At 37.8% G+C, this 21,584-nt stretch overlaps 5 protein-coding genes across 7 annotated transcripts; 3 read left to right on the top strand and 2 right to left on the bottom strand.

The window, feature by feature from the left end:
* Positions 1–439: 439 nt before the first annotated feature.
* On the top strand, positions 440–5,040 carry LOC132163760 (shewanella-like protein phosphatase 1). 2 transcript variants are annotated; one of them, XM_059574130.1, is made up of 10 exons: positions 441–783; positions 1,248–1,348; positions 1,840–1,953; positions 2,191–2,403; positions 2,839–2,974; positions 3,097–3,272; positions 3,640–3,728; positions 3,822–3,891; positions 4,182–4,291; positions 4,737–5,040. In XM_059574130.1, the coding sequence occupies exons 1-9, from the start codon at positions 597–599 to the stop codon at positions 4,266–4,268; spliced, it is 1,173 nt and encodes a 390-aa protein (XP_059430113.1). In that variant the 5' UTR covers positions 441–596; the 3' UTR covers positions 4,269–4,291; positions 4,737–5,040. The 2 variants fall into 2 exon arrangements, with proteins under 2 accessions (XP_059430114.1, XP_059430113.1); XM_059574131.1 differs by lacking the exon at positions 4,737–5,040 and having other exon boundaries at positions 440–783; positions 4,182–4,292.
* A 1,023-nt stretch (positions 5,041–6,063) lies between these two features.
* Positions 6,064–10,628, top strand: LOC132163505 (uncharacterized). Its single transcript, XM_059573814.1, has 10 exons — positions 6,064–6,529; positions 7,577–7,662; positions 7,818–7,884; positions 8,428–8,570; positions 9,106–9,154; positions 9,254–9,391; positions 9,504–9,584; positions 9,665–9,841; positions 9,916–10,002; positions 10,098–10,628. The coding sequence occupies exons 1-10, from the start codon at positions 6,221–6,223 to the stop codon at positions 10,158–10,160; spliced, it is 1,200 nt and encodes a 399-aa protein (XP_059429797.1). The 5' UTR covers positions 6,064–6,220; the 3' UTR covers positions 10,161–10,628.
* Positions 10,629–10,921: 293 nt separating this feature from the next.
* LOC132164365 (uncharacterized) lies at positions 10,922–11,950 on the bottom strand. Its single transcript, XM_059574870.1, has 2 exons — positions 11,839–11,950; positions 10,922–11,693 (listed from the first exon to the last, which is right to left on the bottom strand). Exons 1-2 carry the CDS (start codon positions 11,876–11,878, stop codon positions 11,209–11,211), a joined length of 525 nt encoding a protein of 174 aa, XP_059430853.1. The 5' UTR covers positions 11,879–11,950; the 3' UTR covers positions 10,922–11,208.
* Positions 11,951–12,849: 899 nt separating this feature from the next.
* On the top strand, positions 12,850–18,327 carry LOC132164765 (probable protein phosphatase 2C 26). Of its 2 annotated transcripts, XM_059575318.1 has the most exons (11): positions 12,852–13,069; positions 13,670–13,721; positions 13,866–13,945; positions 14,257–14,338; positions 14,860–14,930; positions 15,040–15,119; positions 15,238–15,335; positions 16,579–16,702; positions 16,792–16,874; positions 17,940–17,988; positions 18,071–18,327. In XM_059575318.1, the coding sequence occupies exons 1-11, from the start codon at positions 12,912–12,914 to the stop codon at positions 18,121–18,123; spliced, it is 930 nt and encodes a 309-aa protein (XP_059431301.1). In that variant the 5' UTR covers positions 12,852–12,911; the 3' UTR covers positions 18,124–18,327. The 2 variants fall into 2 exon arrangements, 1 of the variants encoding a protein (XP_059431301.1); XR_009438414.1 differs by lacking the exon at positions 18,071–18,327 and having other exon boundaries at positions 12,850–13,069; positions 16,797–16,874; positions 17,940–17,959.
* Positions 18,328–19,497: 1,170 nt separating this feature from the next.
* Positions 19,498–21,280, bottom strand: LOC132164226 (UDP-glycosyltransferase 87A1-like). Its single transcript, XM_059574687.1, has 2 exons — positions 20,653–21,280; positions 19,498–20,554 (listed from the first exon to the last, which is right to left on the bottom strand). Exons 1-2 carry the CDS (start codon positions 21,167–21,169, stop codon positions 19,662–19,664), a joined length of 1,410 nt encoding a protein of 469 aa, XP_059430670.1. The 5' UTR covers positions 21,170–21,280; the 3' UTR covers positions 19,498–19,661.
* Positions 21,281–21,584: the final 304 nt, after the last annotated feature.

The raw sequence follows: 21,584 nt of genomic DNA, 5'->3' as shown, positions 1-21,584 counted from the left end.
TTGATTTAAATTCGCATTTTTTCAAATAAGCACTCTTTAGCCTGCTTATTGAAATTTTTTTCTTATTTTAAATTAAGTGTTTTTTAAATCGCAATGCTAAACGCCTTACGTTTTGTGATATCTTTTAAAACGAAGAGTTTTTTTTTTTTGTCATGTCTGCACAAGAAGGGGAGAGAAATTTGAACTAGTGACCTTTACTTTATAAAGCGTGATTTCAGCCAATTGAACTATCTTATGAGGACTACCCGAAGAAGAGTTTTAAGTTACCTTTTAATCTTATAAAATTTATTGCAAATCAGCTCAAAATAAGAATCGATTTTACATTTTTATTTTCAAGAATATTCAAACGAATTATGGAATTATACTCGACTTCTCACCATCACTCTTCTGACTCCTCCTATTTCCACGTCTGCGCTATCTCTCAGTTATTATCAAATCCAAATTGCTGTTGTAAAAGCAATTCCATCCATAGAAAATCAAGAAAAAGAAAGAGACGATACCAAACACTTGGCTGAGGAACGACTCTTTCCGGAGACCACCATTTGCCTTTTTCACTTTTCAGATGGGTGGCCATTAGTGTGCCCACTGCCCAAGCAATGGCTTCGCTTTGCCTCGGCCCGTTACCACCTCCACCACCTTCCCACCTTCGCAAACTCTCTGAACCTTCTTATTCTTCTTCTTTGAATAGCTGTAGTCATATCACAGGTGGAGCTTTAAAGCCCATAGTCGTTAATGGAAACCCGCCCACTTTTGTCTCTGCTCCTGGTCGCCGAATTGTTGCTGGTTTGTTTCCATTTTCTTCTTTATCTTTCTTGGTTTATTTAGCTTTTCAAAGTATTCTTAGGTATGCGGTATTCCCATGTTGTCTTTGTTGGTATATTTAGCTTCTTTTTTTGCACTCGATTTTTAGCAGTTGGGCCGTTAGTTTATGTTTTTGCATTTGGGTGGGTGCACATTCAGTTAGTAATTAGGTTAGACAGCTGCTTTCTGTATTGTACTTCATGTCATGGCTTTAGGAAATGGTTAATTCGATAGAAAGTCAATTTAAAGTTGGCATTTTTCTCGACCTTATTGAGCTGTCTAATGAAAAAAACCTTTTGTGTACCCATTTGCTTAAATTGCAAATTCTGAATGTGGAACCCAGACTTTTCACTAACCAAATGATTTGGGTGTCCTAAGTTGTTTCACAAAACATCATATCTTTCGATTTTAGATATTCTGCATTCTTATTTGACATGTGTGTGTAGTTGGGGATCTTCATGGGGACCTTGACCAAGCAAGATGTGCACTTGAGATGGCTGGTGTTTTGAGTTCTGATGGTCAAGACATATGGATGGGTGGAGAGACGGTATGTGTTTACTTACATAAGCAAATCAGTTTAGTAATTAGTTTCCTGTTGGAGTCTATCTAGTGAAGTTCTGCTACTGCTCTGAAATTGAAAGCCTTCCAACATAGAGAGAAATGTGTATAAGGTTGCTATTATTTTGTGACAGACTAGCGATTACCATGGCAGTAAGTTGAACCAACTCTTGACAAATTCTGAGTTCTTTGTAAATATTCTTGGTTAATCTATTAATAGTCTATAATTTAGTAAAGGAGATGTTGAGGCAATTATAGCACCAAGAATCAATTATGCTGCATTGTGAGGTTGTGTTTTGTGAATTGCACTTAAAAAAAAAAGGTTCTCTTTTCTTATTTGAGGCCATTTTGTGTTTGAAAGTACTTGACATGCGGTTTTTTTAGATGTATTGCGCATGTAGGTAGTTTCCTTTGTTATTCTTCTACTGAAAGCAAGGAAGTTCTTGACAGCTTTAGTTGAATATTTCTTTGGCGACACAGGTATTAATTCAGCTCGGAGACATACTTGATCGTGGTGAAGATGAACTAGGTATTCTATCATTGTTGCGATCATTGGATATGCAGGCAAAAGCTAAAGGTGGAGCAGTTTTTCAGGTTTGTGCTGCTAAAAATGAACAGTTTTGATACTCTTGCAAAAATACATAAAATGCTCAAGTCACTGTTTTCGTATATATTTCCATAAAAGGTGTAAACACAGGATGAAGTTTCTATTTTTATATATTTTTAAGTTAGATATTGAACCAAGATACTATATGATCCTTTTGGATTCTCTCAGTCAAATTTCTAAGTTTCTATTTTATATGCTGTTAACATTCTTCTGTTTGGTTCTAGGTTAATGGGAATCATGAGACTATGAACGTTGAAGGGGATTTCAGATATGTTGATTATGGGGCATTTGATGAGTGTATTGATTTCCTACAATACTTGGATGACTGTAGAAATGACTGGAATGAAGCTTTTGTTGGTTGGATTGGTGTGTCTGAAAGGCGGAAAGAAGAGAGAAAAATGTCCCAAAATTATTGGGGTCCTTTGAATCTAGTGAAGGTACTAAAATTCTCTTTCCTATCAAAACTCTAGGAACTTCTAAGTTTTCGTCTTCTTTTTGCAGTAGTCAGAATAAACTGATAACAAGTAGTTGCTCTTGTTCTTTTTACTATTATTTTGTTGAGATCAAAGAAGATTATGAGGAAGGTTCTGTTGGAAAGTACATTGTTTGGCTTATTTTGATTTATAAAATTAGAACCAGTTGTACATAGGTTGAAGTTTAGACAAGTAGATCTTAGGAGGTAAGTCAGCATGAGGTAACTTTCTTCAAAGCAATGACATTTTGATATGAGCAAGCTTAAACTTGTTGAAAATAAGTAGTTTCTTTTGACATTAACTATCCAGCATCTCCTGAAAACAAGTAGTTTATTTTTTCCTTATCGCTAATGATTTCTCAATATTTTTTCTGATAAAGTTATTCAAATATTAGGACAGAAGCAAAAGGGGGTGATTGCCAGATCTATGCTCCTAAGACCAGGTGGTCCATTGGCATGTGAGTTGGCACAGCATGCTGTGGTTCTTAAGGTCAATGACTGGGTATTCTGTCACGGTGGCCTTCTTCCTCACCATGGTAAAAGTAGCACTGCGATTTGAATGAAGTGATTTTGTTGTATAATCATTGCCTCTTCAAACTTAAGAAAGCAATTCTTCTCTTGTTTGAAATGCCTGATAGGAGTGTTGATCCTTCCGCAGTTGCATATGGCATAGAGAGGATGAACAGGGAAGTATCTCACTGGATGAGAGGTCTCAGTGAGAGTGGTAATAGTCCTCACATCCCTTTCATTGCTACCAGGGGTTATGACAGTGTTGTATGGAACCGCCTCTACTCAAGTGATGTTTCAGATTTGAAGGACTATCAGATTAAGCAGGCAAGTCTCTTTAAATGACTGTACATTTCCCCTTCTTATTCAAGAAATTTGCTGCTTTTTACTTGAATGGAAAATACACATGAGCTCTAATGGTGGAGAGAAGATGGGGGTAACTGGTAGACCTTTTTGTTCGTTTGACCATCTGTTGTCTTTGACTTGGATTTGCTTTCAATTTCGTTAACGATTCTGTTGAAAAGTGATGAAAGTGGATTTTCAAAAAATAAGGTTTTCTGCAATTGTGTTGGTTGTTTTATAAATTGATAAATTCATCCTATTCCTCTGATGAGGTTCTGAGTCAACAGTGATTATGTAATGTTGCAAAATTGATTTTTGTGGCTCTTGGTACTAAAAATATCTGGCTCCTCAGATACATTCTATTCTTCAAGAGACACTGCAAGCATTAGGTGCGAAGGCAATGGTGGTGGGGCATACTCCTCAAACTGGAGGGGTGAACTGGTATGAGGCCACACTTCATTGCTGGGTATTTAATTAGAAGAAAAAGTTGTTATGGTCCCTTCTAAGTCTGGACATACTTTCTAAATCCTGCAGTAAATACAATTGTAGCATATGGCGCATTGATGTGGGAATGTCCAGTGGAGTTCTTAATTCAAGACCAGAGGTAAACTAAACTTACAGTCGCCTGATATTGTTGTCTTAAAACTTAAAGTATCTAACTCAGAAGAACCACTCTATGACACTTCTCTGGCATCTATCCATATAGAAAGCTTACCCTCTTCTATGCATTACTCTTGATTTGACCAAAGTGAACTGCTTTTATAGTATATGATCTGATCTGAATTGGATTTTATGATAATTTCCTTCCATATTCTTCTTTCAAGTTTCAGTTTCTGCATAATAAAATATATATTAAAGGTATTGGGAACTAATAATTTGACATCGGTTCACCAGGTTCTAGAAATAAGAGATGAGAAAGTAAGGGTTTTGAGGAGCAGAAAGGACACATATCGTGAATTCCAAGCTGTTGATTATACATAGAATCAATCCAATGAACGTAAGAGGTATGATGGATACCAAGTTTCTTCTTTATTTTATTGTTCTATTACAATCTGAACTAGAAGTCCCTTGGTTTGTGCAAGGACACTCTACTTGGTACTGCACTTCATTGATGTTGAGAACTTGGGATATCTATATCACAGTGCTGTGTCTAATAGATATGATTTTGAATTTTGATAGAACACCAGTAAGCAATTTCAGTAGATAAGATTTTGAGAGATTGGCTTTTGGGGTTTCCGATCAAAGACCTTCGTAATATCAACACCGTTCCGCTTTTGAACTGTTCATTAGCAAATATTTTAGGCTTCTTGAAATTTTTAGCGTTTTAATGCTGCCGGACAATTAAATATCGAAACTGTACTGCTTTTGATTGCATTTAGCAATATAGTGCTATATGTACAATAAAATTCAAATGTAAATTTTGCTAATTTTTGTTGCATGTGTTTACAGGAAAATATAGTGGTCTTGACCCTAATACATTCTTTGCATTTGACCCCCCAAAAAAATGCAATTTACATAGAAGCAGAGTTGGTGGGGGTGACTTAGAGAGCACAAAAAGAAGCAAAGCGAGAGCATATTCATTGGAAGACCTGGCTTGATGTAAATGAAATTGTTTATGATGATTATTAAATTAAATTAAATTAATAAAATTGTAATCAGATGTTGAGTTTAAACGAGATTTAGAGAAGATATTGTAGTTATAACAATTTTGTTCAATGTGTTGTGTAAATTCTTTGATATATATATATTTTTTACAGGCTCTGCTTGGCAGATAACATAACAAACAAACCAAAAACGAAAAACACTCGCACAAATAAACAAAGAAACAAAAGCTTATCCTAGGATTTGGATTCAACAGGATCATTCCGAGAAAGATTATTCTGATGGGAAGATTGTAAGATTGTCTTTTGTTAAGTAGAAATGGATTTACTTTGTATGGTAGAAAAATTGTCTCCTTCGACATTATAATTCAATGAATTTTTTTATTTTATTTGAGAGATCATATACATTTGTAAGATTTAGAACTTGTCCTACTTTTCCTCGTGCTTTTATTAATTGGAACATTCAGGTATTAAAAGAAGGAAAGTTATACTTACCTCATTCAAATTGATGCCCGATTTGCAATCATCTTACAAATTGAATGTAAAGGGCATAAGTGTATTTTCACACGTGATAAAGGGTATGATGAACAATTTTAGTCATATTTGGGTCAAATAACATATTTTTTGTCGAGAAATGTTAGGGGTCAACAAGTTCTCCATATTTGACTCATATTTTTCTATAAATTCAATAGATTAACCATTAGATTTGTGGGGTCTACCATTGACTTCTGTGGGGTCTACATAAGTCAACAAATCTAATGATTGATTGTAAAAAAGATATGAGAAGAATATTAACCTCTAACATTTCTCTTTCTTGTCTTAGTTAAGAGAAAATAATAATGTTAGAGGCAAACTGAAAATGGTGGATAACTTGAAAGAATTGATCATCACTTTTTAAAGCTCGGTAGAGCTATTGCAATTCGGATATATATATATATATATATATATATATATGCAAGAGGAAGGAAACTAAGAGGGAAATTCAAATTAGTGTCTTCTGCTTCGAGAAGCGTGACCCTGAGCTAATTGAATTACTCCTTTATGACTTACTGCAAATTCGGGTATAAGTTGAAGAGACAAGTGTAATTTTTCATTTAAAAGTAAAAATGGACTTTTGTAACGAATAGTAGGCGTTAAAAAAACATGCCTACTAACTATAATTTAGCGTGTGAAGCGCATGGTTCAAACAAAACTTTTAGGCAGTTGGCCGGTTTCCTTGGTTTTCTTCCCCACCTTCAACGTCTACCTTCGTAAACTCCGCTAACCTAAACACCCCCTGCGCATTATAACACCTCCCATTCCTCACACACACACACACACACACTCCTATACATGCACTCCCTCCTCCACCATCCTCTTATCCTGCGCACACCCTCTTCTCTTTCGCTCTCCACCATGGCCGCCTCCTCCTCCTCCTCGCTCACTCTCCCTTCCATTTCTCTCCAGAAGCTTCCTTCCGACTCGTTCATGCGCTCCAATTCCTCGCTGTGCTTCAGAAATGCGACTCTCCGGAGCGCTAGAGACCGAAATCTCGACCGATCTAGAGTTTCCATGAGCGTCTCGGTTGGATCCAAGGCCGTTGTCGATGACGCCTTGTTCTCGGATTACAATCCCAGCTGCGCTTTCCTGTTTCCTGGTCAGGTAGTTTGACGCACATGATTTACGAATTTTTGATCTAATCAATGATTCTTTTTAGGATTACTTTGATAGCGAATTGGCAATTGAATTGTAGAAAGAGTTTATTAATTTGGTATGTTTTGGTTAGTGTTAAATAAGGCGGTGAGTGATTTTAGCTCTATTTGAGAATTTAGTAGTTATATGCTATCTCACTTTTTTTTTTTTTTTTTGTTGTTGTTGTTGGATGAATTAGCTATTTTTAGCTTCATAAGTTATTATATGGATATGCATACATTGATATGAAGTTAACAGGGAAAATCAAGTCATATAACCATATGTTAGTGCAGAATGAATTGCATAGGTTCTATATTCAATGAAATAGTGGTTTCAACTGGACGGAATAAGGATTGTAAAAATGTGAAGTATCGGAAATACACTAGGGAAAGAAATGGTTATACTGAAATTCTCATCTGTATGAGGATTGGAGGAGAGAAGGATGACGGGCTTTATGTGTGTTGGGGAGAGAGATGCCCTAGAACCCGTGGATAATTAGAAAAAAAAAAAAAAAAAAACAGAAGCTTAAACCTCTTATGGGTCCCAATTATGTCTATCAATTACTCACTTTCTTTTCTTTTGCTGGAAATGGAACTCAATATTCGCATGTGCACTCACAACAATCTATATGTGAGTGCTCATTTGAATGGTTCGCCATGTATTTGGACAAGTGTGAAGGAGACAAAGCCATGACCATTATAGAGACAAAGTAAAGTCATTAATGCACTTGTCGTCCATTGCTATGAGCAATCTTTGTGCTTGGGTTTGGCTTCAAATTAAATACAAAGCACCATATGTCGTGCAAGTCTTTGCATTATACAGGTTGGGATGAAGCAGAGGGAATTTAGATAGAAATAAATTTATAGGTCATGTAGAACGTGACGTAGTAATTTCATTCAAAAGTTTTTCAGTTTTTAACTATTTTTTCCCCAGAATATAACAGTATCTAAACTCGATTGTTCTTCATAAAATACCTTGTTTGATGATGCACTTCTATTTTATTGGTTTTATTCTCAGGGTGCCCAAGCAGTTGGTATGGGAAAGGAGGCTCAAAATGTGCCCACTGCTGCAGAATTGTACATGAAAGCAAATGACATATTAGGGTAGCATAAAATTTTTATTGACTTTGTACTATTTTCTATGATTTCTGATGTTGGATTTAATCCTTGTCAACTGTATGTTCAGTCCAGAAATGATCATTTTCTCTTGATTAATGTAAACTGTTATATATGCAATGTGACGTTTTTATTGCATTCAGGTTTGACCTTCTGGATATTTGCATTAATGGACCAAAAGAGAAGCTAGATTCAACTGTTATAAGCCAGGTATTGACCACTTCTACTGGTTTCTTTTATCACTTCCAATCATCTCAGCAATGATTTATTGCAAATTTACAATTACAGTGTAGAGAAGAACAAACTGCTATGGTGTAATCTATATAGTTATGAAGAGACTCCACTTCACTACTTTGAAACATGTTTATGATTCAAATTTTCCAAGTACTGGGTCAAAGAACCCAGATTAATGATCATTTTAGAGCCCATCAGCTTACTGATTGACCTCTATGCAGACAGGAGTCTGTTGTCAGGATCATATTCTGATATTCATATAATATTTGAGAGCTTATTGACTTTAAAACACTATTTTATTGCCTTTTCGAACTTTTGAGGTCTTTATGTTTTTTAATTACATATCTGCTTTCTATTTTCTTAAAATTTGCACCAAGAACCTTTTTTCTTGATAAAATTACTTAGTTGAATCGATAATGCTATCATATGTTGATGATATAGTATCTTAAGCATTATTATCGGGGAATACAATTTCCAATTGACAGTTATTGGTTAGAATCTGATTCTGTGCTTCTGCAGCCAGCTATATATGTCACGAGTCTAGCTGCGGTAGAGTTACTTCGTGTGCGCGATGGAGGTCAGCAGATTATTGATTCTGTTGATGTCACTGGTGGCCTAAGCTTGGGAGAATATACTGCTCTAGCATTTGCTAGGGCTTTTAGGTGAGTCTTCCAACTAGGTGTGTCTGTCACTTTTTCCATGTGAAAATAACATTGTGCTGAGTGAACACACATCAAATTTTCTGAGCTCCATAAAGTTATATATAGGGGCCCACCCTCCTATTGGAGCCAAAAGTTGATGCAGCGTGTCAAGTACATCTATGGCATGCTTCTGAACATAACTTGAAAAATTCTGTACGGTTATAAATTTGCATTCGATCTGATAAATCAATAATTACATTTATTTGATCTTTTGGCTATCACCTTAGGAAGAGGTAACTAAAAATTAAGCCATTCAATTGCTCGCTTTTCCTGTTTGAGTTATGGGACCGATAAGCTCATCTTCGATGCATATTCATCATTTACTCTTTCAACTAGAATAGGAGATTAATACACTGGTAGTTAATGTGTGACTGAACCGTCTTTGGTACACAATGTGCGGCTGACCTATCTTTCTAATGCATTTGTCTGGAATCCTATATGCTCTTGCAATCTTGTGTTAACTTCCCTTTCTTGTGGATTTGGTTCAATTTGCAAGCTTTGAGGATGGACTCAAGCTGGTCAAATTAAGGGGAGAGGCTATGCAGGTAGCCATCTGTAACTGGCTAACAGTTGTTTCATCTTCCTGAGATGAATTTCGGAATCCCTTGTAGTAAACTCTTTTTTTTTTTCCCAACTGGCTCCAGGAAGCTTCCGATGCTGCTAAAAGTGCCATGGTCAGTGTAATAGGACTGGATTCAGAAAAGGTTCAACAGTTGTGTGATGCAGCCAATCAAGAAGTTGATGAAGCTAACAAAGTTCAGATTGCAAATTACCTATGTCCTGTAAGGTTCTTTTAAATCTTACTTCTAATTTAATAAGCCAAGCTGGTAATTTTCGTCTCAAATGATGTGATATATATTTGAATTTTTCATGGAATGCGTTTTACTTTGGTAGGGAAATTATGCTGTATCTGGAGGTGTTAAAGGAGTGGAAGCAGTAGAAGCCAAAGCAAAGTCATTCAAGGCTCGAATGACGGTACTTCTCTCTTTAATTTTGAGTGCTGCCTTATACCATATTTCTTCTAGCAATAAAGCCCCTCTTACCATTTTTCTCAGGTGCGCCTAGCTGTTGCCGGTGCCTTCCACACCCGCTTTATGGAACCAGCTGTCTCAAGATTGGAAGCTGCACTAGCAGCTACGGAGATCAGGACTCCAAAAATACCAGTTATCTCCAATGTTGATGCACAGCCACATGCAGATCCTGAGACAATTAAGAAGATATTGGCACGTCAGGTATGCTGCTCATAACTTGTTCTTCCCTTTCCTGAGCTGGAAATACTAATTGGAGCATAAATTGAAAACTACAGGTGACCTCTCCTGTTCAATGGGAAACAACAGTGAAGACTCTCCTAAGTAAGGGGCTGAAGAAAACTTATGAATTGGGACCTGGAAAGGTATAATAATCAAACTGCAAGCCTTGAGATTATGGGCACACTTAACTGCAAACATGAGCTTTCTCATTTGTTTCCTTGTCTATTTTTGGTATCAGGTTATAGCTGGCATTGTGAAGAGAATGGACAGAAGTGCTGACATTGAGAATATTGGTGCCTGAGAAGGCCATTAGAGGTACCTCGCCTTGTGTAGCAGTTTTGGAGTTTGAGTGGAGGTTCCTTATTAAAGACAAATCCTGAGAAGACGGACATAGTTTTTCCCTCACAAAAATTCATGTGAGAATCATATGCTTTTAGAACGTGTGGAAGTTTTCAACCTAGCAGTTTGGAAGAAAACTTTGTCTCCCGAATAATAGACCTGTTTGAGGGTAGTTTTTTTAGTCGAAAGGTATCTATTTATCACGGTAGGGCATAAGAGTTAGTGGTGGCCATAATTATAGATCGATGGATTGTATGAGATTCAGAGGGAATGATTAAACCACACCGAAAGAGTTGCTAGTGGTTGCAATTGAGAAAGGAATCACCGGTTTGGTTTTATCTTATGTGACTTAATCAGTTCTCATCAGCTTGTGACTTCCCGTATGGATGGTGAAATTTATTTCCATAAACAACATGGCTTGATGATTTGATGTGCTTGGCTATTTCCCCACTCACTGGCGCATTCGTACCTTAACCTAAGCATTCACATTCGGCCCTCTCAATTTTAATTAGAAAATTATATATTTTTATTTTTGTACTTATTTTTTTAAAAGTAAATCACTCTATTTTCACAATTTTTTTAATTTTTTTTTTAAAGAACGTACATTTCCACTATTTTAAGTGAGCACATACAGCTTACCAATTTTTGAGCTAAAATAACTAATCTAATGTAGCTATATTTTTATCCATATTTGGATTGCAATTAGCAGAAATACACTAGTAGTAATATGAATGCCAATGAACTCATATAACGAGATAATAGCTTTCGATTAGTAGTTTAATTGGCTAGAGACCACGCCTCTATCCACGTCTCATCGAAGCTAAAGAGCTGATAATTTTGCTCACTAATTCACCAGGCCATCATCACAGGCTCACAGCAGTGGGTATATAATTTCTGAGTTTAAAAAGAGGAAAAAGAAAACTCCAATACAATACAATACAAGAAGATGAATTTAAAAAGAGAGAAAAAGAAAACTCCAATCCAATACAAGAAGATGTGTTCTCTGTCTCTCAGTTCTGAAGTGAAGCTGAAGTGCGTTGCGGTGGTTGCCTGAGTCTGCGAAGGCGATCGAGCCACTGATCCTCGGGGACTTGGCCCGCCCAATCAGGTGTCACACCGCCAAACGAAACTCCACGCATGGCCTCCATCACACGCGTCGCGTTCTCCGGCGTCAGCGGCGCGTTCCTCCGACTCTCGTCGTCTCTGAAAGCCCTCAGAATCTCCGAATCCGGAGCCTCCCTCACCTCCTCCTCCGCCTCATCCTCACTGCTCTTCTCCTCTACGTTGTCGTTTACTTGAAGAGACGCGATCCCGTTCTCCGCAACTTCTTCGGATCGCGTGTAGTACGCGCCGTTCGCGAGGCCGTGGTGGCCGTCTTCGTCCAAGCTGCCTCGATCGGAGTCCTCGTCGTCATCGTAACCGACGGCCGAGATTGGTTGATAGTGCTCCGGCGTCTCATCGGAATTCGTCTCCGAATCGCTCCCGTTTGCGCCGTCTGCCACGAATGCGACACACATTGGTACAAGGTGATTGAGATGACAAATTGATAAACTAAAATTAATTTGGAATTAAAGAGAAAATTGACATAACTATTTTCTAGATTGAAAAATAACACAAAAAGCATTGATTGATTCACTTACCTTCCATAAAATCAGTGGAAGAGTTCGAGATAGCGTTCATTTCTGGGAGATCCAGACTCCAGTGGGCTCAAGGGAAACAATAACACAATAGAGAGTATTAGAGACTACCATCTATATATATCAAACGAGAAATGTTAGAAATTATTTTTTTATCCGTTTATTAAAAAAGGAACTCAAAAATTGACTTGAACTACATCATTGGGATTGTACTGAGCAATAAAGTTTTTAAAGTAAAAATAAAAAAACTTTCTAGAAAAAATTTTTTATTTTTCAAAGTGCATAATTATTTTTAGAATAAAAAAGTTCAAAAATAGTATTTCTTAAATATATCAAGTTTTTAAATACTAAAAATATTCTAATGTTTGCCGTGGTAGGGTAGAATAGGGTCGATAAGTTAAAAGAGGGGCAAATTGAGGCAATTTTAACCCTTATATTTGGACTAACCAACTCTTTCAAATGAAATGGATAAAATATGTAGTTGGGGCTAATCAACCACAATGGAGGCACTATTCTGCCACTAGACCATTGGTTTTTTGGGGTGTAAATCCAGTTTCGGTTTTCGGTTTTTAGCCAAAACTGGGACTGGAAGCAGATACCTTGGTTATTGATTTTGGGCAACCAGATAACCGGGGTCCTGATTACCGGCCGGTTTCGGTTTGTACCCAATCCGGTAACTAGTTTTTTAAGATTTTTTTTTTTTTTTTTTTTTAACCGGTTTAATATATATAAAATATTAAAAAATATTATTTTATATATATATATACACCCAGTTTCGGTTTCCCGGTTATAACCGGGTGCTAAAAATCGGGACCGGAACCGGAGTCCCCGATTTTTGGTTTTTTGCAACCAAAACCAGAACCGGCTCCCCAATTTCCCCATTCCGGTTCCAGTTTTTTGGTTCTGGTTTCGGTTTTTCGATAAATTTTGACACCCATATTGGTTTTTGGCTTGGGGAAGAAATTTGGGATTTAAAAAAAAATGACGTGGTGGCTTTTGAACCACAGGTTCCAGCTTTGGTAAATTGAAACTGTGTAGGAGAGGGCAGGATGTGAGGGAGGGAGTGGGAGCGGGAAATGGCGATTCCTATGATAAGGGCTTTGATTTCTCAGTCTCAGTCTCTTTCTCACCCGCTCATTCAGTCTCTACCTCGTACCTTATCAAGCATAGATGAATCGTCTTCAAGGAGGAAAAGGTTGCTTTGCTGTGCTCCCTCGGAACTCAATCCTGCTCGGTGAGCCTGTCTTTCTTATTTACATCTCAATTTTCTAAATCTTTATTTACTGAAATTTGTGTTGTAAAGATTGCTTCATTGGGCTGCCAGAAAATTTGCCTTTTTTTTTTTTTTTGGAGGGAAAGCGGTTTGCTAGCCCTTAATTCATCTACATTAGTACATAATCTTTGTTACCTTCTGGGATTTTTATATTAGAAAATGGAATTGCATGACCTTAAAATTAGTTCTAAGCAATACCCACAATAGGTGACTTCTTGGGTAATCTCAACATATCAGCTTGGATTCACTAGCTATCTCTTATACATGTTTACTACTTTGTTATTACATTTGAAACAGAAATGAAAATGATTAAGTCTTTAAATTAAATGCATTCAAGAATTTCAATAGTTCAGCCAAATATGTTCATCAATTTAGTAATTAAAATGTCCCCCTGTTTCTCCCTTTGAATAGAAAAAATGTAATAATTAGTTCATCCATTTCTATCTGCTTAAGCTTTTAGGACACTTTGGTGAATTAGCATTTGGAATAATTGCAAACGGCCTATAGGTTCTGTCTGAAACATCAAAACAAGTGCGTTGATGTGTATTGTTGTGGTTGTAGGTCAGACGTGTCTTTTTCTGTTGGAACTCACCTTATTCCACACCCCAAGAAGGTAAGTGCACACCACAAACCACCGCTTTGTTCCTTGATGAGGACGAAGTTTAATGGAAAAAAAAGAATAAGAAAAAAAATGTTTTTTTTTTTTTTTTCTTTCTGAATCTGTCTTTAACATTTTCAAGTATTGGCCTTTTTGAAGGTTGACAAAGGTGGGGAGGATGCTTTCTTTGTGAGCGACTACAATGGGGGAGTTATTGCTGTTGCTGATGGTGTCTCTGGGTATGAGACTCAAGAATCTATAGTGTTGTAGCTCAAATTTAAATGTCCGTGTTTTAATTGTGTTTTCCAAATATAAAGAGTTAGTATATTAGTAGACTTGTGGACAAGTTGCATATATATTGTTCTGATTGAAAAATTAAACCAAACCACATGCATATGATTAAATGGTTCATTAATTGCAAATCTGTCAATAGACTTGTGGTGTGATTTAAGAAGTCCATACATGGTTCAGTTTTTGTTGTGTTAATTGCACCTGAAATTTCTTCAATTTGAATTTTGCGATTGTTGACTTCTTACTTTATGCTTGCCAGTTGGGCCGAACAGAATGTGGATCCTTCATTATTCCCTCAGGAATTGATGGCTAATGCTTCAAATTTATTGGGGGATGAGGAGGTAGTATTATTCAATAGTAAACTACCAGTGATGTTTTGTGGGTGTTAAACTTGTTAAATCACCACTTGTCCCAAAAGTTTAAGCTAATAGGAAGAAATAGATTTAATCATATAATCAATACTTTAACACTCCACTTCACATGTAAACTTAAATTCCCTCCCCCCCCTTTTTAATAGATGATGCTCAACACCTGAAATATTTAATTGAAATGAGAGGTGAATGATTGAGACAAGGTTCGAACTCAATGCCTTTAGTTCTGATACTATGTTAAATCATCACTTGTCTCAAAAGCTTAAGCTAATAAAAATAAATAGATTTAATCATACTTTAACAAAACTGAGTGACGTCATGGGGAATAAAAGCCTAAAACGTATGGTTTCTGGCTTATAAATGCATCAAGTATGACTTGTATTGGTTAAATTATTTGACTGTGAGGAGCCATTTATTTCTAATTGAATTGTTTGCATTCTGTTTATTATGTTGTCAGCTAACAGATCTAAGGCATGTTACCTACTGAGCAGGTTAACAACGATCCTCAGATTCTCTTAAGGAAAGCACATGCTACTACCTTCTCCATAGGTTCGGCTACCGTGTAAGTTAATTGGCTGTTTGAGATATCCTCCCAATAGTTGTAGAGGGCACCAAGACTTGCTTGCACTCAAAAAACTTAGGATTATAATGATAGCCACTTTTCTATTTAGGATTGTTGCCATGCTGGAGAGGGATGGGATTCTAAAGATTGCCAATATTGGGGATTGTGGCCTAAGAGTTATTCGTGATGGTAATACCCAATGCTGTAACTTAGTCCAAGTTCTGAGCTTTTAATAGCTCTTTATGAAGTTTCTTGTCAATTCATTTATTCCTTAAAATAATGGCATGGTTTGATCACTTCACTTCAGGTCAAATAATCTTTTCCACACCTCCACAAGAACACTATTTTGACTGTCCCTATCAGCTGAGCTCAGAGGTTGCTGGCCAAACATACCTTGATGCAATGGTATAAGGATACATCTATCTGAGATTATCATATTTGAGCAATTCTGCAGCTCTTCTTTTGTTCAATCTAATCACAACTGTAGAATTTTCTTTCATGTTGAAATACAAATTGGATCCTGATGGTTCTTCAGCGAGGGTGTCCTAGTGTGGCTACAATGTCCTCATTTAACTGTTTAACTTCTAACAGTTCCCATTGAAAAAATTGGAGGTAAAACAAGGAAATTTTTGAGAACTATCACACCTATAGTTGTTGCTTATTTCCTCTGTATACTGGTATATGAACACTGCCATGGGTCAGCCAGATCAGTTTGTTGTTGCAGGTGAGTATTAATGATGACTTGGCTGTCCGCCTGAACCCTATCTCTCTCTCTCCCTCTCTCTCTCTCTCTCATGGAATTATGCCTAGGATAATACTTCTCAATATGTATACCCCATACCCCATTGGTGCTGAAATGTGGACTTCACCAGCAAAGAAGAATGGGGCTAGCTGTATTATTCTGTGAGGGCTGAGGTCCATAACGGGAAACCAAAAGCATTGTCTGTTTTATGATGTTGGGAGATAAAGCGGTTATAGAGGTTTTACCAATAGTACATTAATATACATAGATATTAGAACACCATTTCTAGCCCAAAAGCCTAAGCTAATGGGTTAAGGTCCACTTAGATATATTAAGTACTATTTTCTTTTATACTTTTTCAATGTGAGACTCAAGACTCACAAGTGTACTCACAACAATCTCTCCCTTACTTGTGAGTCTCTTCACATTAATCCAATTCCCCCTCGCGTGTGAGTCTTTTTATATTTCCAAGAGTGTCTCGCGTCAAGAGTTTCAAATGTAGACACAACTCCAAAACTGACGCGTCCAGACACCCATCCTAGGATGCTAACCAGGGCTTTGATACCACTTGTTAGGAGGTTATAGAGTTTTTATCAATAGTACATTGATATGCATAGATATTAGGACACCATTTCTAGCCCAAAACCTTAAGCTAATGGACTAAGGTTCATTTAGGTATATTAAGTACTATTTTTCTTTTATATTTTCTCAATGTGAGACTCAATACTCACAAGTGCACTCACAACATATGATAAATTGGATGATACAACTACTATTTAGTTAGTTTATGTCCGAAAAGAATCTAATTTTCAACTCAATAACATAGGTAAATTCTGAACTTCAAATTGCATTTCAGAAATTCATTCTCACATGGTGATTCATGAGCTAATCCTGCATCGACAACAGGTTAGCAAGGTGGAGTTAATGGAGGGAGACGCCATCATAATGGGTTCGGACGGGTTGTTTGATAATGTTTTTGACCATGAAATTGCTTTGACAATAGCCAGACACAGAAATGTAGCTGAGGCTGGTATGTGTTTCTTAAATCAACTTACATTAGAAAGGTTAGAAACTGAGCCGCACAATACTTTATTTAATTGAACTTCGTTTTGATGCTAGCAAAGGCATTAGCTAACCTGGCAAGAGATCACTCTATGGATTCCAACTTCGATTCCCCCTATTCATTGGAGGCCAGATCCAAGGTAAAATCATTTTTCACAAATAACTAACTTGCGCGCTGTTAAATATATTTGATAATTTATTAGAAGCGGAAGAAAGAGAGAGAAGAGAGAGAGAGAGCGAAAGCACACAATGGACTACATTGTATTGACTTTAATAATAATAATGAATACAGAGGCCTCTATTTATAGAGAGGCAAGTAACCTAATAGATTAAGGAAAGGTAAACCTAGTAGAATAAGAAAAGGTAAACCTAGTAGACTAATAATACCTAAAGAAGTAAATACTAAGTAATATTCTTAACATCCCCTCTCAAACTCAATGTGTAAACTTGAGTTTGGATAAATGAAAAGGGAAAGAAAAATGAATTCGCCGAAAAAAACACTGCTTGTGCCGAAACAATTGCCGAAGTAACGCCATAAAAGTTGTTAGAGACCGGTGGATTCTGCTTGAATTTGAGCAATGCATTTGAGCTGGAGCTTGGTTGCAGTTCTGGAGTCACGGGGAGCAGATTTATTGATCGGTGGCCTGAGAGAAGCAATCGGACCACCGTGGCGGCCGGTGGTGGAACGGCAGTGGTGGAATTGCCGAACCTTTGGGCGGCGCGTGAGGGCTCCGATGGGACTGAGTGAGGCGACTTTGTGACGGTTGGCTTCCGGGCTTTCAAGCGGTATAGTGATCTGTTGAAAACTTCGAGGAGAAGATAGAGAACCGTGAGCGACAGGGATGGATGCGCCGGATAACACTGGCGGCGCCAGAAAACGTCAAAGACGTTTATTGGAGGCCACAGAAAGGTGGCTCTGATACCATGTTAAATATATTTGATAATATATTAGAAGCGGAAGAAAGAGAGAAGAGAGAGAGAGAGCGAAAACACACAATGGACCACATTGTATTGACTTTAATAATAATAATGAATACAGAGGCCTCTATTTATAGAGAGACAAGTAACCTAATAGATTAAGGAAAGGTAAACCTAGTAGAATAAGAAAAGGTAAACCTAGTAGACTAATAATACCTAAAGAAGTAAATACTAAGTAATATTCTTAACACGCGCTACATATTGTACTGATGATAACTCCTTCCCAGGGTTATGACGTTCCTCTTTGGAAGAAATTTTTTGGCATGAAGCTTACGGGCAAGTCATATCTGATTCCTACAATGATGTTAAGTTTCCTTTTTCATGATGCTGTTGCTGATATTTGTCTTTCTGTGCGTAGGTGGAAAGCTTGATGATATCACTGTGATTGTAGGCCAGGTTGTAAGCTCATGAGAAGTTTATGGTCTCTTCGAAAAAAGGTCAAAACAATTCAATGTGGCCTAAATACAGCCACCTCTTGAAGGTAGCACTCAGAAGTATTTTTGATTTGTTCTTGATGACTTCCATAGATATGAAGGATCCTATATAAAACTACTGCACCATGTTTCTTTTCACAATTAGCTTTAAGATGTTGGAAGATTCATGGAATTATGGAAAGTCCCTTTTTTTTAAAAAAAAAAAAAAAAAAAATTTGACAAATTTTGGTACAATTTTGGGAGTTGGAGGCAAGGCCATGCTGAGGGCCACAAGATGGGAAATGAGCTGTTGGGGCCAAAACAATTATTATTAAGTTAAGGAAGTATATGCAGAAATTGCTCATTTCAAAGACTTTAAGAATCCAAAAGCGATAACAATGGAGGCCACCCGGCAACCTTAGTCTAGTCAAGGAAATTGAATCAAGGGCTTGGGAGTCTTTGAGAGTCCCCACGTGCATGGCAAAGTCTTAAGTGTTGAATATCCTCAAAGAGACTAGTGAAAAGTTTCAAAAGTAATGTTGACCGAGAAGCATGTCCTCTTTGGATTACAGGTATTAATTAGATGTATCTGGCCTTGGTTCAAAAAATAAAGGAGAAAGATTCACTTTATCCTCCATAGTATTACTATTTTAGCACTTGTATTTCCGAAGTTTAAAAAGTGACATTCAAAACTTTGCATATTAGCTAACCATGATGCTTAGTACCATTCATCTTTTGGGATGGTGCCACATGTGATATTTTCACCCCAAAATGCTCCTAAGGTCAAGTGTGAGTTTCCTAAATTTTGTGGGGGTGTTAATGCTAACTCATCTTTACACCTAATAAAAAAAAAATTAGAAAATAACCAAAAAAATAAAATAAACTTGCAAAAATGAAGGTGGTGGAGAGCCTTCCCTCTCTACCCACTTGGAGGCGGCTGGATTGCCCTCTCACTTAGTGTGGGGTCTGATCACCTTAAAAACGTATATCTAGCTACCAAAGGTTAGAGAAATTATACTTGCATTTTGAGGGTGATTGGGGGCAAAAATGTCATGCGCACCTCATACAACATAGGTTTCGTCTAAAAAGACGAAAAAAAAAAAAACTAACGGATGAAGTTAAGTGTGACAGTTAAGTACTTTCTTGGGCATTTTGAGGCAATTGGGAACGAAAATGTCATGCGTACCTTACTCCACATAGGTTTCATCTTAAAAGATGAAAAAATAAAACTAAATGACGATACTAAGCATTACGGCTAGGTAGTTTGTGTGGTTTAAGTATCATTTTTTTAACTTTGAAAGCACCAGTGTCAGAGTGATGATACTTCGATAGAGTAAAATGTATTTTTTTCAAAATAAAAGAATACAAAGGATAGGATAAGTCACCAAAAAAGTGAAAAATTTCATTCAGTTTGTGCCTTTAGTTTAAGGAAATTTTGGAGCAAAATTAAACAGGAATATTATAGAGATAAGAGAAGGCACATGCATGAACAGGTTGTGTAACTAATTAGAACATAGTCATAGAGTTGTAATCTCCTCAGCGTCCATGGCATTGTGAAATGTCCCTAATGAAGGCACTGATGTTAGTTTCAGATGAACCACCTTTCTCAATCGCACGTTGACATATCTGTTGAAGTTCACTTGTTCTTTTCCTCATTTCTTTCACTTCACCACTTTCCAAATCCATGAACTTCTGCACTATCCCTTTGATTTGCTCTCTTGCCACCAAGCAGTCCACTCCCACATCTTCCTTCACCCTCCACCCAATCCTCCAATCCTCCACAATTAGCTTACTGTTTTGGATTTGATCCGCGACTATGGGAAAGGTGAGAAAAGGAACACCACAAAACACACCTTCTTGAATGGAATTCCACCCACAATGCGTCAAAAACCCCCCTATTGAAGAATGAGACAACACCCTCAATTGGTCGCACCATGGCACCACTAACCCCCTATCACCACAAACCTCCTTCAGCCTACAAGCCTCACCACGCGCCACCCACAAGAATCCGACACCACTGCCTCGCAAACCGGCTGCAAGTTCATCCATTTGGGCACTAGAAACCGAGAGGAGGCTTCCCATTGAAATATATACAACAGAGCTTCTTGGCTGAGAATCGAGCCATTCAAAGTAGTTGGGGTCACTGTCGTCGGAAGCTTGGGGGGAATTTTCTGCAACATCCAAGTAAGGTATGGCTGGGGCAACAGCATAGACAGGGAATGGGAACTCTGATTTTAGAACATCGATTGCTTGAGATTCGAGCTCGTACAAGGAAGTGAGTAAGAGATACTGTGCTTTGCTCAACCATGAAAAAGCTTCCAGGAGCCTATGCGTTATTTGTAGGTTGCTCCCATTCGATGAAGCAAGTAGATCCACTAGACGCGTGGAAGAAATTCCAGGAATATAGTCCACTTGCTCATCGCCTTTTGCTGTTGCATGCATACAAGTAGACATATAGCCGGAGAGAAATTTGTATCAATTGAAACAAGCATTTGGGTAAAAATGATCTCTTTCGTTTTCTACTCACCTGAGATGTCAACTGGGAAATGACCGTTTTGGGCAAAAAGATGGAAATGTTGGATGACTGTGAACATCGAAGCCGACATAGGCCAATACATCGCCACCGGAATATTCCTACGCTTCCCGATGCCGACCGCCCAAAACAACCAAGTATCAGCCACGATAACTGTCGGAAGCGGCTCCAGTATGTTCAGGAGCCGCTCGATTGGGGCTTCCATCTTCGTTATGACGGCTTCTATGAACTTGCTCAAATCAGCGGCGCGAACCAGCTCCGATGGGACAACATTAGGTATGGAGGCGAAGTGTATGTTTTCCGGCTTAGGGTCGGAGCCTATGAAGCCGAGCCATTCCTCGGTGACAACGAAGGTGACGAGAATGTCGGGCTGCTTCGAAGCTAGTATCTTGCAGAAGTTCATCATCGAATTGATGTGGCCGCGACCTGGGTAAGGCATGGCCACCATGTGGCAGATGGTAGTTGGTGCTGCTCTGACGGAATCCATGTCCAGAGCTGCCGATGTCATCATCAGCTTGTGTGTAATCGATAGACCACGAAGATTGAGGAAACCAAATCATAGCTACTATCCTTTTGGTGTTGCTTTGATCTTTGTCAACAATTTCGTGCGTCCAATAGTCAAACTTTGTGGGTCAGGTAGGGAAAAATGATGACACATGGGTTTGTTTGGCAAACCCCAGCACACACCCCAAGACCCATGGCACTGTTCTTTGTTTGACTATCATGCTGTTGCCTACCCACCGCCACTGGCGTGTGGGAGAACTCAATTGTCTTAAAAGACAAAAATGCCCATATGGCACGATAGAAAACAAATTAACTAAAGGGTGTTTTGAAGGGACAAAATAGGTATTGTCTACAACGATAAGGGGTAAAATAGGAAATGTTGGTAATAAACTCAGCCAATGTTAGCGTGCAGCAGTCTTTTC

Source organism: Corylus avellana, chromosome ca10 (genome assembly GCF_901000735.1).
Source record: "Corylus avellana chromosome ca10, CavTom2PMs-1.0".
Classification (NCBI taxonomy): Eukaryota; Viridiplantae; Streptophyta; class Magnoliopsida; order Fagales; family Betulaceae; genus Corylus; species Corylus avellana.
The sequence above is the reverse complement of the archived record's forward strand: the minus strand, read 5'-3'. Positions and strand labels throughout refer to the sequence as shown.

Excerpts from the sequence above, each read along its gene's own strand:
- LOC132164226 (XM_059574687.1), bottom strand. The coding sequence starts at position 21,169 with ATGATGACATCGGCAGCTCTGGACATGGATTCCGTCAGAGCAGCACCA. Across the intron at positions 20,555-20,652 it reads TTTCCCAGTTGACATCTCAG|CAAAAGGCGATGAGCAAGTG; the intron begins GTGAGTAGAAAA and ends TGCATGCAACAG.
- LOC132164365 (XM_059574870.1), bottom strand. The coding sequence starts at position 11,878 with ATGAACGCTATCTCGAACTCTTCCACTGATTTTATGGAAG. Across the intron at positions 11,694-11,838 it reads TTCCACTGATTTTATGGAAG|ACGGCGCAAACGGGAGCGAT; the intron begins GTAAGTGAATCA and ends CATTCGTGGCAG.
- LOC132163760 (XM_059574130.1), top strand. The coding sequence starts at position 597 with ATGGCTTCGCTTTGCCTCGGCCCGTTACCACCTCCACCACCTTCCCAC. Across the intron at positions 784-1,247 it reads TGGTCGCCGAATTGTTGCTG|TTGGGGATCTTCATGGGGAC; the intron begins GTTTGTTTCCAT and ends ATGTGTGTGTAG. Across the intron at positions 1,349-1,839 it reads TATGGATGGGTGGAGAGACG|GTATTAATTCAGCTCGGAGA; the intron begins GTATGTGTTTAC and ends TTGGCGACACAG.
- LOC132163505 (XM_059573814.1), top strand. The coding sequence starts at position 6,221 with ATGCACTCCCTCCTCCACCATCCTCTTATCCTGCGCACACCCTCTTCT. Across the intron at positions 9,392-9,503 it reads TTGCAAATTACCTATGTCCT|GGAAATTATGCTGTATCTGG; the intron begins GTAAGGTTCTTT and ends TTACTTTGGTAG. Across the intron at positions 9,585-9,664 it reads CATTCAAGGCTCGAATGACG|GTGCGCCTAGCTGTTGCCGG; the intron begins GTACTTCTCTCT and ends CATTTTTCTCAG.
- LOC132164765 (XM_059575318.1), top strand. The coding sequence starts at position 12,912 with ATGGCGATTCCTATGATAAGGGCTTTGATTTCTCAGTCTCAGTCTCTT. Across the intron at positions 14,339-14,859 it reads ATTTATTGGGGGATGAGGAG|GTTAACAACGATCCTCAGAT; the intron begins GTAGTATTATTC and ends CCTACTGAGCAG. Across the intron at positions 17,989-18,070 it reads TTTTGGCATGAAGCTTACGG|GTGGAAAGCTTGATGATATC; the intron begins GCAAGTCATATC and ends TTCTGTGCGTAG.